General features: G+C 43.9%; 1 protein-coding gene across 3 annotated transcripts in view; it reads left to right on the forward strand.

Annotated features, from left to right (window-relative positions):
* Positions 1–14,243, forward strand: part of IRAK1 (interleukin 1 receptor associated kinase 1) — a 113,102-nt gene that overhangs the window by 94,718 nt on the left and 4,141 nt on the right. For 2 of the 3 annotated variants that reach the window (XM_073590799.1, XM_073590801.1), the window contains exons 10-12: positions 4,630–4,860; positions 9,440–10,004; positions 11,549–11,674. In XM_073590799.1, coding sequence (XP_073446900.1) covers positions 4,630–4,860; positions 9,440–10,004; positions 11,549–11,674 — 922 coding nt within the window. The remainder of the gene's footprint in view (positions 1–4,629; positions 4,861–9,439; positions 10,005–11,548; positions 11,675–14,243) is intronic. The other variant, XM_073590800.1, reaches the window with a different exon arrangement.

Genomic DNA, 14,243 nt, shown 5'->3' on the forward strand with positions numbered 1-14,243 from the left:
CTTTTGAACCATTACAAGAGCTATCACCAAAACTACTCACACTTAAAACTGTATTACTGATAGCCTTAACATCAGCCCATAGAGTGAGCGACCTACAAGCTTTATCTATATGCCCTCCATATACGCAGGTTTTGGATGACCGAGTGGTTCTAAGACCAGACCTGGCCTACCTCCCCAAGGTGGTCCTCAAGTTTTATAGAACTCAGGAGATCTCCTTACCATCATTTTGTAATAATCCCTAGAAACCCTGGGGAGCAAAAGTTCCATACATTTGGATGTAAGAAGGGCCATATTACAATATATGTCAGTGACTAGTCAGTGGCAGAAACATCAGTCCCTGTTTGCAGCCTTTCAGGATAGTAGAATAGGGTACGGGGTAGCTAAGAGTACCATTGCCAGATGGATCAAGGAGGCCATTATGTTATCCTACTCTGCAAGTGGCGCTCCGGTTCCAGAAGGCATCAAGGCTCACTCCACCAGAGCTGTGGCTACCTCCTGGGCAGAGAAGGCTGAGGTATCGATCGGGCAGATTTTTAAAGCCGCTACTTGGTCCACACCTTCAACCTTTTTTAAACACTACCGACTTGATCTATCTTCCTCTACTGACCTAGCCTTTGTTAGAAGGGTGCTACAAGCGGTGGTCCCTCCCTAAGGTGTCTTATTCAACAAAAGTCTCTCGTGTGCCGTCATGAGAGACGGGAAAACACCAAGGTTACTTACCGGTAGCCGTTTTTTTCGGAGCCCATGACGGCACCTGTATATTCTCCCCCCCCCCCCCCTTATCACTCCTTTGGTGTGCACTATAGTTTGGGTGATTTTTTTTTTTTTTTTGTTTTAGTTAAATATAATGTGGTGATAGTTTTACCATGTGTGCTAACCTGGGGGGCCTCTCATTCTCTGTAATCCAACTGAAGCGAGGGAGAGGTACCGGCCTTTTATCTTCAGTAGGGTTCCTGTCCTGACTGGGCGGATCCCCTCTCTCATGTGTGCCGTCATGGGCTCTGGAAAAACGGCTACCGGTAAGTATCTTTGGTGTTTGTTTGTGGAAAAAATTTTATTTTTTATTTTTATGGCTCTACGTTATAAACTTCTGTGAAGCCCATGGCAGTTCAAAGTTCTCACCACATATCTAGACAAGTTCCTTGGGGGGTCTAGTTTCCAAAATGGGGTCACTTGTGTGGGGTTTCCACTGTTTAGGCACATCAGGGGCTCTCCAAACGTGACATGGCGTCCGATCTGAATTCCAGCCTATTTTGCATTGAAAAAGTCAAACAAAACAGTGGTCCCCCACCACCACCACCACCATATCAGGTATCCGCGTACTCAGGACAATTTGCACAATAACTTTTGCAGTCCAATTTCTCCTGTTCACCCTTAGTAAAATAAAAAAAAATTGTGAAAAAAAGTTAAATGTTCATTTTTTTTAAAACATTCAAAAAATTCCTGTGAAGCACCTGATGGGTTAATAAATTTCTCCTTGAATGTGGTTTTGAGCACCTTGAGGCCATGTGCACACGATGCGGATATCCAGCGGATCCGCAGCGGATTTTTCAGCGCAGAAACGCTGCATATCCGCATTGTGATGTACAGTAGCATTTAAATCTATGGAGAAAAAAAACCCTCTGTGCAGACGCTGCGGATTTTTCCGCGGTACAAAATTCGCAGCATGTTACTACTTTTGTGCGGTTTTCCACCTCCCCTGTCTCAAAATCCGCAGGGGGAATCCGCAGTGGAAAACCGCACAAAAACCGCAGGAAAACTGCAGTAAAAATGGAAGAAATCCGCAGGAAAAATGCGGGTCATTTGACCTGCGGATTTCTTCAATTCTGCGCGGAAAAATCCGCAGGGCAAAAAAGTACGTCTGCACTCAGCCTGAGGGGTGCAGTTTTTAGAATGGTGTCACTTTTGGGTATTTTCTATCATATAGACTCCTCAAAGTGACTTCAAATGTGATGTGGTCCCTAAAAATAAAATGGTGTCGTAAAAATGAGAAATCGCTGGTCAACTTTTAACCCTTATAACTTCCTAACAAAAAAAATTTTGGTTCACAAATTGTGCTGATGTAAAATAAACATGTGGGAAATGTTAGTAGTTTTTTGTGTGCCATATCTCTGTGATTTAAGGGCATAAAAATTCAAAGTTGGAAAATTGCGAAATTTTCACCAAATTTCCGTTTTTTTCACAAATGCAAGTTATATCAATGAAATTTTACCACTGTCATGAAGTACAATATGTCACGAGAAAACAATGTCAGAATCGCCAGGATCCATGGAAGTGTTTCAGAGTTATTACTTCATAAAGGGACAGTGGTGAGAATTGTAAAAATTGGCCCGGTCATGAACGTGCAAACCACCCTTGGTGGTAAAGGGGTTAAAAAGGATTCAACCGATTAAAAAAAATAAAGTAAGTTAACATTTAAAGGGAATCTGTCAGAAAAATAAACATCTGCAGCCAGCCATGGATGTAATCTGCAGGTAAGTATTTTTAAATATGAGCAATCTAATTGGAAGTGCAGCTGCAGGGAGAAAATGAAGTTCTGTTCTCCCGGCAGCTGTTTTTTTTTTCATTCACTTGGGTGGTGTATGGGGTTGTAAGCTTTCTCCCATTGCTGCAGGCTGTCAGTGATGGATTGGCGGATTTGAGTACAGCTTTGCTCGCTGTGTACGAAAAGCAGACTGGTACACCACTTTCTTGCCTCTCTGATGACTGGAATCGAGTGGCGAAGGGGAGACTATAACTTCATTTTCTCCCTGCAGCGGCACTTCCAATTAGTCTTCCCCATGTTTAAAACTGTTTACCTGCAGGTTTTCTTTTTAAGGCTGTGTTCACAAAATGCTGTTTTAGGTTAATGTTATGATCTTTTTTGAATGCTCTAAAAGTCGCTGAGGTTGCAGCGTGTGAACACTGACAGCTAATGTGGCTGTAGAGATGCATAAGCTGAAGTGACGTCATAAATATCACGAGTCATTTGTAATAATGGGTGCTGTTGGTTGTAGCTCCACTTGTCACACATTAATAGACATGAAAACTCCTTTAAGTGAAGTGCAGCGGCTGCACTGTTGGAGAGCTAGTCGTAATGGTAAAGAATGGTATTTGTGTGGGCGCTGGATGAGATATCGATCACTTTTGCAGCAGCAGATTTGCACTGTATTGGGCAGGATGCATTCTGCATACTAAAATGCCACGGGATTATTTCATCTAAATGACGGGTTATCCTATATGCCATGTGATTGGTGCATCGAGTAGATCTGCTGATCTGTCCCATAAGCCAAGTACATACAATTCTGTAATTATAGGCTTGGTCCTCTGCTGATTGCCCTTTAGGCTATGTGCACACGTTGCGGATTTTGATGCAGATCTGAAGCGTTTTTGGACGTGCGGAATTGCATCAAATCCGCAGTGTAGTGCACAACCAATGTTAATCAATGGGAAATCCAGAATTGTTGTGTACATTCTGCGGAAAAATCGGATTTGCAGCGTTTTTATTTTCCTCAGCATGTCAATTCTTGCAGCGTTTCTGTACCCATTGACTTCCATTGAGTCAACCCCTTCCTAGGCTATTAATATCATCCTTCAGCTGCCTGCATAGCCTTTCCTGGTTATTAATTATAGGGGGACCCCACGTCATTTTTTGGGGGGCTCCCCTATTTTAATAGCCATTAAAGGCTAAATATACAGCTGCGAGCTGATATTAATAGCTTGGGAAGATCCATGCCATTCCCCTGTTCTGGTTTTTGAAAATTGCACGGGAGCTCACGCAATTTTTTTTTTTTTGTCCATTATTTATCTATTTTTTTAAATTAAACAGATATTGCGTTTAAGGCCGGGGTCACACTTGCGAGAAACTAGCATGAGTCTCGCACCTCAATACCCGGCACTGCCGCCAGTATTCGGGACCGGAGTGTGTGGCTCCATGTATTTCTATGCAGCTGAATGCTCCGGTCCAAGTGCCGGCTGCAGTGATGGCACTGAGGTTGTGAGACTCGTGCGAGTTTTTCTCAGGTGTGACCCCAGCCTAACACAGATTTTGTGTGTCTTTATGTACCATTTTATTATATTCATTACTAAACATCAGACTTTGTATTATCTATTTATAGATATATCTATCATCTATCTATCTTTGTTGTGTGTGTAAACATATGTGAACATGGTATGTTATGATATTATGGTCTTCAATGGAGAATGTAAAAGAAGAGGTTGGACAAGAAATGACATCACAATTCTTTTTTTTTTGTTAAATATTTAGCTTACAATAACACATAAAAAAATCCACATGAAAAAACTGCATCAAATCAGTGCGGATTTTCAACTGCGTTTTCTGCCAAGAGGAAGAATCCGCGTGGAAAATTCCACAGGAAAATCCACAACGTGTGCACATACGCTTACTGCAATGGCTCCTGCACTGCTTATAACATCTTTTGTCCAGTAGGGGGCAGCAGAGTACTAATGGCTCAGAATAAATATTTGGTTTTGCAAACCGTGGCAGTCACAATCCATCGTAAGGGATGAGCGCTGCAACCAATCGTCGTTTCCTTCAGGGAAAATTATGATTGCATTTTCTTGTTTGTGAGATTTTAAAGGTTATCGGTTGTTCCCGGTGTATATAATTGGACTGTTTCTTATTAACAGAAAGACATTGTTAATGAAGAGGAGAGCGATCAGGAGGCGGAGGGCAGTAGTCTGCAAGGAGCGACCAGCATCAGAAATGCAGAAAACAAGCTGTTTAGATCCGCATCTCGCATCTGCCGGCATCATCTGGACTTCCGGATAGGACGTTGCCAGGCGGAGGTTGCACAAGAACTTTGTTGTTTAGCATGTCGGTGCTTGGGACGACATAAGAAACGTCCCAGCATGGTGGAGGTAACTGATAAATACTCTGTGATTCTTTATTATAATGCTCCCAACACGTGACTGCCACTATCATCTGTGTTGTGCTGCAGCCAATCTCTGACTTCATTGCTTAACAATCAGCAACTGCTGATTTTCTGCAGCGCTCACATGGCATAACATTCAGTGGCCGCTGATGGGCTGCAGAGCTTGTGTGGCATAATTTGTGGATGCTGATGGTTTGTACTGCTCACATAGCATAACAATCAGAGGATGCTGATTGGCTGCAGCGGTTACTTGGCATTATAATTTATTTTACTCATTTATATAGCGCCATTGATTCCACAGCGCTTTACAGACATTATCGGCACTGTCCTCATAGAGAATTTAGATTGTGAGCCCCAATCAGTAGTATGTCTTTGGAATGTGGGAGGAAACCCACACAAACACGGGGAGAACATACAAACTCCTTGCAGATGTTGTCCTAGGTGGGATTTGAACCCAGGACCCCAGCGCTGTAAGGCTGCAGTGCTAAACACCCACAAAGGCACTGGCAAACACCCTCCCCCCCCCCCCCCCCAAGAAAGAAAAACAAACCAAAAATAGTTGTTGTGGGTTTTTTTTTTTCTCATTCTTAACAGGTCCAGAACTGAGTTTCCACCATTGCACCCTGTGTCGGTTATTACCTGAATCTCTGACGTCACATCAATGGAGCTCAGTTGATGGCACCAACTGAGGAGCTCATTGATTGACTACAGTGTTGTTGATGTGATGTTGACACTGCAGACAACGACGGACACCAGGAGCAGCGGCGGAGATTCAGTGCTGGATCCAGGGTGGGTGATAGTTCCCCTATCCTTTACATTCTGGATATCTGGACTATCAGGTGCCAAAATGTAGTCCACAATTCACGCGGACATACTGCAGAATGTCTTTTTGAAGGAAAAATAGATCTCTTTCCACCATTGATTTATGAGACATATTAATCACATAGGTCATAACAGATACCAAGAGGAATGAGGGCCCTGCTCGCAAGCTTACAATCTATGAGGGAAAAAAAAAAAAAGGGACACACGAAAGGTGGGTGGTAACAATTGCCCTGATTGTTCAGACCAGCCATAGTGTTGAGTATGTAACAATACGGACACAGAGGGCTAATGGATGCATAAAGCATGTGGGAACATGATGCGGGGAACCTGGTTATGGTAAAACTTTTGGCTGTGCCACACAGGGATAGATTAGGTTAATGTGTTGAGGCGGTAGGCCAGTCTGAATAAATGAGTTTTCAGGGCACGCTTAAAATTGTAGGGTTTGGGGACTACTCGTATTGACCTAGGTAGTGCATTCCAAAGAATTGGCGCAGCATATGTAAAGTCTTGGAGATGGGAGTGGGGGTTTCTTATTATTGAGGATGCTAACCTCAGGTCATCAGCAGAACGGAGGGCACGGGTAGGGTGGTAGACTGAGATGAGGGAGGAGATGTAGGGTGGTGCTGAGCCATGGAGGGCTTTGTGGGTGAGGGTAATAAGTTTGTACTGGATTCTGGAGTGGATGGTTTGCCAGTGTAATGACTGGCACAAGGTAGAGGCATCGGTGTAACGATTGACGAGGAATATAATCCTGGCAGCAGCATTCAAGACAGATTGGACGGGGGAGAGTTTGGTAAGAGAGAGACCGATTAGAAGAGAGTTACAATAGTCCAGACGAGAATGAAAAAGAAAACCGGTAAGAGTTTTTGCAGAATCAAAAGTAAGAAAAGCTCGAATTCTGGAAATCTTTTTGAGATGCAGATAACAAGAGCGAACCAGTGATCGGATGTGGGGGGCGAAGGAAAGCTCGGAATCAAGAATGACTCCAAGACAGCGGGCATGTTGCTGGGGAGTAATAGTGGAACCACACACGGAAATGGCAATGTCGGGTATAGGTGCATTAGTAGAGGGAGGAAACACCAGGAGTTCAGTCTTTGACAGGTTCAGTTTCAGATATAGTGAGGACATGATATTAGACACAGCGTTTAGACAATCGCTGGTGTTTTCTAGAAAGGCTGGCGTGATGTCAGGAGAAGAAGCGTATAATTGGGTGTCATCAGCATAGAGATGGTACTGGAAACCAAATCTACTGATTGTTTGACCAATAGGGGCAGTATACGAAGAGGAGGGGGCCTAGAACCGATCCTTGAGGAACCCCAACAGTAAGCGGAAGGTGAGAGGAGGAGGAACCGGCAAAAGATACAGTAAAGGAGCGGTCAGATAGGAGGAGAACCAGGAGAGAGCGGTGTCCTTGAGGCCAATGGAACGGAGCATAGTGAGGAGGAGCTGATGATCCACAGTGTCGAATGCTGCAGAGAGATCCAAGAGAATTAGCATGGAGTAATGACCATTTGATTTATCAGCCGGAGGCCTTTTATTTTGTGTTCTGCAACAGCTGAGGCACAGAACTGTATAATACCCTTTCCATCAGCTGAAGTTCAATTTGGAGAAGGAGGGGAGCATATCTTCGCTTGGTTTTGGTATTTCTGGCAGAAGAGATCTGTGATGGATCGCTGCTGCAGGAAGAGATTAGCGGCGTCCGTGGAGAACACATCTATTTTAAACTCCTTAACGATTGCCAATGTGCCTTTTTTTCCCAACCATTAAGATTCCCTATTTTACATGTCATGCTTTTATAGCAATGTAGAATTAATGCTAGATATGTGTTCTGTCCTGCATCAGCTCTAATTGCCTCGATCATAGGTACCTCTGATCCCTTCTGTGACCAAAAGTGACCATGGTAAATGTGGTTTTACAGAGAAGGGGCTTTCTTGCTAAGACCACTGGTGCAGGACATATGCAGTTTATTTCTTACTAGCTGAAGAGCCCGGCGCTGCCCGGGCATAGTAACTGTGGTTAGTTATAACAAATTATAATTATCCTTCATCCCATAGTCGAGTGCCCATATACCCATCACACATCCTCCATCCCATAGTCCCATGCCCATATACCCATCATACATATCCTCCATCCCATAGTCCCGTGTCCATATACCCATCACACATCCTCCATCCCATAGTCCCGTGCCCATATACATATCCGCTATCCCATAGGCCCGTGCCCATATACCCATCATACATATCCTCCATCCCATTGTCCCGTGCCCATATACCTGTCATACATATTTGCCATCCCATAGTCGAGTCCCCATATGGCCATCACACATCCGCCATCCCATAGTCCCGTGCCCATATACCCATCATACATATCCTCCATCCCATAGTCCAGTGCCCATATACCCATCACACATCCTCCATCCCATAGTCAACCATTATGACATCATAATGAGCGGCGGGGCTTGCAACCTATGATGACATCAGGGTCGCCATGGCAACCATTGTGACATCATAATGAGGGGCGGGGCTTGATACGCACAGACTTTTTCCCCAGTATGCAAATAGGGGCATTATGACATCATGAGGGGCGGGGCTTGACGCGCGCACACTTTTTCCCCAGTATGTAGATAGGGGCAAAATTGTTTGGTGAATTGGAACGCGCGGGGTTAAAATTTCGCCTCACAACATGGCTTAGGACGCTCGCGGGGTCCAGACGTGTGACTGTGCCAAATTTTGTGGCTGCAGCCGCAACGGTGCGGATGCCAATCCCGGACATACACACACACACACACACACACACACACACACACACACTTTGAGCTTTATATATTAGATTAAGGTTTGCAGCTGTTTTTGAGATATTAGCACTTTTATTCCCCCCCTCTTGTTAATACTGTTGTCTAGGAGACCGACCACTGCTGCGGTGTAGCTTGTAAGCACTGCGCTGAAGCTGGGCAGGATTAGGAAGTAACTGCGTGCTCCAGCGATCCTGGCCTGCTTAAAAGCACTGTTTTATAAGCTCAGTATAAAAGAGCTTGTAAGCACTGCGCATGTTGCATCGGTGTTCAGTCTCCCAGGCAGTGAGCTCTGTAAAGGAAAGTGCTAATATCTTAAATATGAATAACATTTTTAATAAGCAGTAAACTGCAAAATTTACAAGCACTATCCGACAGTACCAATTTATGAACATCGGAATAAACCCTCTAAGGCCTCTTTCACACTTCAGTTTTTTGTGTCAGTTAAAATCCGCCAAAAAGGTGGAGAAGCGGATCCGTTCTTAACTGATGTGAGCGGATGCCACAGAATCCGTTTTTTGACGGATCCGCAAAATGAGGAAATTTAAAGGAACCGCTGGGAGAGAGAGAGAGATTGATTTGTGTCCGGCACCCAGACAGAATTTCGGGTTAAATCAGTGTCTGGAGGATCCGCCGGCGAAAAAAACGTTGCAAGCTCCGTTTGGAAATCTTTGAGGGTGTTAACGGACAGCAACATTATGGCGGATCCTCACAAAAACGGATGCAACGGACGGCAATCTGCCGATAATGGAAGTCAATGGGGAAAAAACGGATCCGCAAAAAAAAATTGCGGATCCATTTTTTTCAAAACCTGGCGGATTTTGACTGTAAAAAAACTGAAGTGTAGAAGAGGCCTAAGGTGCAGAATGCACCCAGGAATAGATGTCATTATAGCTTTGTTCATTTAGGAATTGATATTATTTCCCTTTTTTTTGTCATATTGGATTTTCAGGTGTTTAATGAAGTTACGAGATTGCAGAGCCTCCTTTTGCACACCTCGGAGACAGAACACAGTGATGTACAGAGCTCTTTTCTTCCTGACAAGCAGGATTCTTTTCCTCCATTGCTGGATCTTCTTTCCAGTCTGCAGCCTTCAGTACTTACCCCCCAGGAAAACACTGACAAATTTACTCCATACGGTACTTCTATAAATGCTCCCGCTTTGGGCAGCGTCCGACCTTACAGCCACAGTGCCTTACAGTATGATGACAAATTGGTCGATTTCTGCAGTATTTCTTCATGTGAAAGTCTAAGGACCTGTCGGAGGACTCCAAACTTACCCGAGGAGAGCGATGACAGTGTCTCGGTTTTATCCTTAGCTGCTGCTTCACCAGACCTTGCATGTGGTTACATCCCGGACCAACAAGAACTGCGCTCCTTGCCTCACACCAAAGCCCTGCAATGCCGGAGCACTGTGCGTGCAACCTCGGACCTTAACACTTCTGCTGGGCAAAGTAGTAGCATCCAAGGAGGCAGCAGCTCAGCATCCGGGGACTCCCAAGGTTTGCACGATACAGGTCATTAATGTGTAAATACCAACAAGACATTTATCTCCCCCTTTTAATGACAGCAAGCAGAGATCTTTATAACTCAGGTAGTGCTCAAGTGTAGTACACTGAGAATAAAGGGGTTTTCTGATTTAAGCAAATGAATAAAGTTGAGCCACAGGATTTACTGGATCTTGGTGCAGCGGCCATGTCAGTAGTCAATAGCCACTGTACCAAAGCCCCATGATCCTCCTCCTACCTGTGGCATTCCTGACACCTATTCTGATTTAGTGACTTCATTGTTGGAGGGTAACACATGCATGACACCGCTCCGGTCCTACTAATCAGAAGAGGCGTTAAGGATGCTGATGGGAAGGAGAAGGCTCTCAGGGCTTTGGCCTTGTAGCCACGAAGGTCCTGAGAATCATTTTGCTCCGCTCCAAAAATGAAGCTTAAAGGGGTTTTCAGAGGAATAATAAAGGAACCTGTATTTTCCTGATAAATTCAGCACCGTGACTCCCATGCCTCATTAATGGTTACTACAGGGTGTGTTGCTGAGGTGAATGACACAAATCCCATGAGGGCAGAGGTTGGTTGCCACACTCTCGTGGGTAGATAGCACGTGATCTCTGCAGGAAAAGAAACAGACACCAGTGGGAGTATCATGAAGGTCATGCAGGAATAGTATAGGTTTACTCTGTTTTGTAAAGGAGCCTATACTCTCCTGATAAATCTAGCTCTGCTGCTGTGGTGCTCCCTCTCCCACTGGTTTCCATCTGGTTTCTGGCAGCTTCAGATGCCATCTACCCACAACACTCTGGCAGCCAATCGCCCATGCAGGGACCGGTGGGGAGTCATGGCGCTGATATTATCGGGTTCTGATTCTTCTGTTATTTTATACTATTTTCTTTCTGTACACATTTTTTTTAAATGAGTGCCAAAGGCCCTTTAGATAATGCACAGTGTGGTGTGGATTATTGGAGCTCTTTTCTGGCACTTATTTATTTTTCTATTTCCATGTGATGGGTGGGGTGTTCTGTGTTTGCATCATTTATTTCCTCTTTGTCTACTTTCGATAGTTATCTCGTGATTACTGGAAGAGTTTATTAATGATGAGTTAATGTGCTAGGATAAGATGTTATCCAAGCATGCTCATGTGCTAAGAGAAGACACATGAAAAAATATTTTCGAGTCCCTGCGGCTGCATGTCTCACGGCAGCAGCTGCAACAGATGCTGGGATTGCCTAACAAATAGACAATCCCTGCATGTGTTGCAACTGTCAAACAGCCACGAGACATGCAGCCGCGGGGACTTGAATATATTTTTCAAGCACTCCAAGGACATTTGGTTAGCACCCGTGCATGCTTGGTTAACACCTTATCCCAGCACGTTCACTCATCACTATTTATTATACATATTGTATTGTTTGAGAAAACAGAATTTTCTCATCTGGCGCGAGAGCTGCTTCGATATGCGCTGTTCGGCCTCCTCTAGAGAAATGGTATTGACTTTTGTGCAGAGTCGCACTCGGACCAAGTACTTGTGTAGCTAAACGGCCTGGTTCTTCTTTCAGCTATCTCCATGCCACATCACCAGATCATCGTGAATCCTGCCAAACAGAGATTTGTGGAGCAGCTGGCGCTGTATGACCAGGGGAAAATAAACAGCCTAGAACTGCTGTACTCTGGAACAAGTCCAGGTAACCCGCTCCGCAGTTTCTTCTGACCCTTCCAGAGAAAACTTCACATGCTGAAGCAGCTCCGTCCCTGCCCTGCTTTACTCAGCATAGTCCCATCCTATCCAGCACTTTGTCTCACGAAGGAATATCTATAACTTGACCTCTTCATATGTAGGTCTTTAACACCTTCAAGACCGCCAATACGTATATATACTGACCTGAGATATAAGAGAATATCATCCCCATAAAGGTGACAATCCAGCAACAGTTGGCTGTCCACTATATCTGACAACTTGCTGTTTCACAAATGATCGGTGTTGGCACCGTCCATATCTGTTTAACCCCTTAGTTGCTGCTGTCAAAAGTGACTACATCAAATAAATGGTTAAAAGATTGTGGGGGGCTTGCACTTTAATCTAATTGACACACCGAGATCATGATTGTGTGGTCCTGATGTTTGCCATAGCAGTTCATGGCCAAATAGCGGCCTTAAGGGGGTTTTACACTAAGCGATATCGCTAGCAATATCGCTAAAACGTCACTGGTTTTGTGACGTTATAGCAATATTGCTAGCGATATCGCTATGTGTGATACTTACCAACGACCGGCTCCCCCGCTGTCCATCGCTGATTGTGCGAGAATGTCCGGCTCCATTTCTCGTCGGGCGCTTCCTGCTGAGACTTCCTGCTGTGACGACGAACGACGCTGGACGCGGGCGGGAGGACGTCAGGATCGCTGTGTGTGAAAGGTGAGTATCGTGCGCTGCGTCGCTGCTGCATCGCTGTGAGATCTTTCTGTGTGAAAGCTCACTAGCGATCATTTAGCGATGCACCAGCGATCCTGACCGGGTCGGATCGCTGGTGCATCGCTAAATGTAAAAGGGCCTTTAGAGTCTCCCGGATATAGCGGTCAGTTCAGAAGTTAGCGACATTTAGGTGGTAAACACTTTTTCATTCCGGCTATACCACTTTGCATTAATTCCTAAAAATCACCTGAAGGGTTAATAAACTACCTTACAGCAGTTTTCAATATGTCAGGGGGTGCTGTTTTTAAAATGGTATCACGTTTGGGGTTTTCCAATATGTAGCACCCCTAAAGTCACTTCAAACCTGGATAGGTCCCACAAAAAAATAAATTTTGTAAATTTCCTTGAAAAAATGAAAAATTGCTGCTACATTATTAAACCTCCTAAAAGGCTAACAAAATAAATTACAGTTTAAAAAATGGTGCTGATGTAAAGCAGACATGTGGGAAATGTTATTTATTCATGTTTTTCTGTGGTATGACTATCGGGATTAAAGGGATAATTATTCAAAGTTTGAAAACTGCAATTTTTTTTTACATTTTTGTCAAGTTTCTGATATTTTTATAAATAAACACAAAACATATCAATCTAAATTTACTATTATCATAAATTATAATGTGCCACGAAAAAACAGTATCAAAATCAATGGGATTTGTTGAAGCATTCCAGAGTTATGACCACAAAGTGACATTGGTCAGAATTTAAAAAATTGGCCCTCTCACGAAGGGGTTAATTGTAAAAGGAAAATAATGACTAAATGTAGAAATATTTCACTATGTGAGGTAGTCTGTTCTTTCGTGGAGCTTATGAGGACTCGTGCTCTCTAGGGGAAAAATCCAGAGGTGTATGGCCAATTTATAAACTCTTGTTCATAGCTGATATATTTTGTGTACATATCCCATCAGATAATACCTTGTCAGCCCCCAAGATTCGAGTTTAGGGCTCACTTAGTAAGCCAACAGCAGTTGTTTAAAAGATCGCTGATCGGACTCGTGCAGGGTGATTGTCTAAAGCATGGCTGGGGAACCTCAGGCCCCAGGGCCATTTACGGCCCTCGATGACCTTTTATCAGGCCCCCGAGCAGATTCTCAGGGACAGCATTCTTGGGAAGGGAGCTGTATTTTGATTGCCACAAGCTCATTAATTTCTTCTTGCTCTGTTAGCGCACACACACACACACAGTGTTCACTACTGAACATTGAAGGGCATGCAATGAAAGATTAAGTCATGAAACCAGAGTCAGGATGTACTTTGTGAGCGGAGTTTGTATGGCCCCCGAAGGATGGTATAAATATCCAAATGGCCCTTGGCAGCAAAAAGATTCCCCACCCCTGGTCTAAAGGGAATGTGCCACCAAAAAATGATATAATGGTTAGATTAAATGTGTTTTTTTTTCTTGTTTTAATGTTTTGTTGTTTTACTTAATTAAAAATATAGATTGTCTAGACGGGCCATTTACACTTCCATGCACATAGAGCAATCGGTAATATAGAGTATCAAAGGATTAACAGCCTGTCTAAAAGGAACCTCAAACACTTTACAGTAGCCCTGTAATTGAAAAGGTAGTATCCCTTACGTGGCCCTTTCAAGTTCTGAAAACAGCTATACAGAAAAAAATAATTCTCTAAGGACCAAGACTACTGGTTGCAAATTTTTATCCACCGTCTGGTGCTGGATAAAAATTTCACCTAACATTTCACCTTTATTATGGATCCAGTGACTCCAGGTCCCTTCTGCATTCACCTAAAATGACTGCCAACTGCATTGGTCGAGTGAGACATTGTG

The sequence above is a fragment of the Dendrobates tinctorius genome, unplaced genomic scaffold (assembly GCF_039654945.1).
Source record: "Dendrobates tinctorius isolate UK_male_01 unplaced genomic scaffold, ASM3965494v1 ptg000120l, whole genome shotgun sequence".
NCBI lineage: Eukaryota > Metazoa > Chordata > Amphibia > Anura > Dendrobatidae > Dendrobates > Dendrobates tinctorius.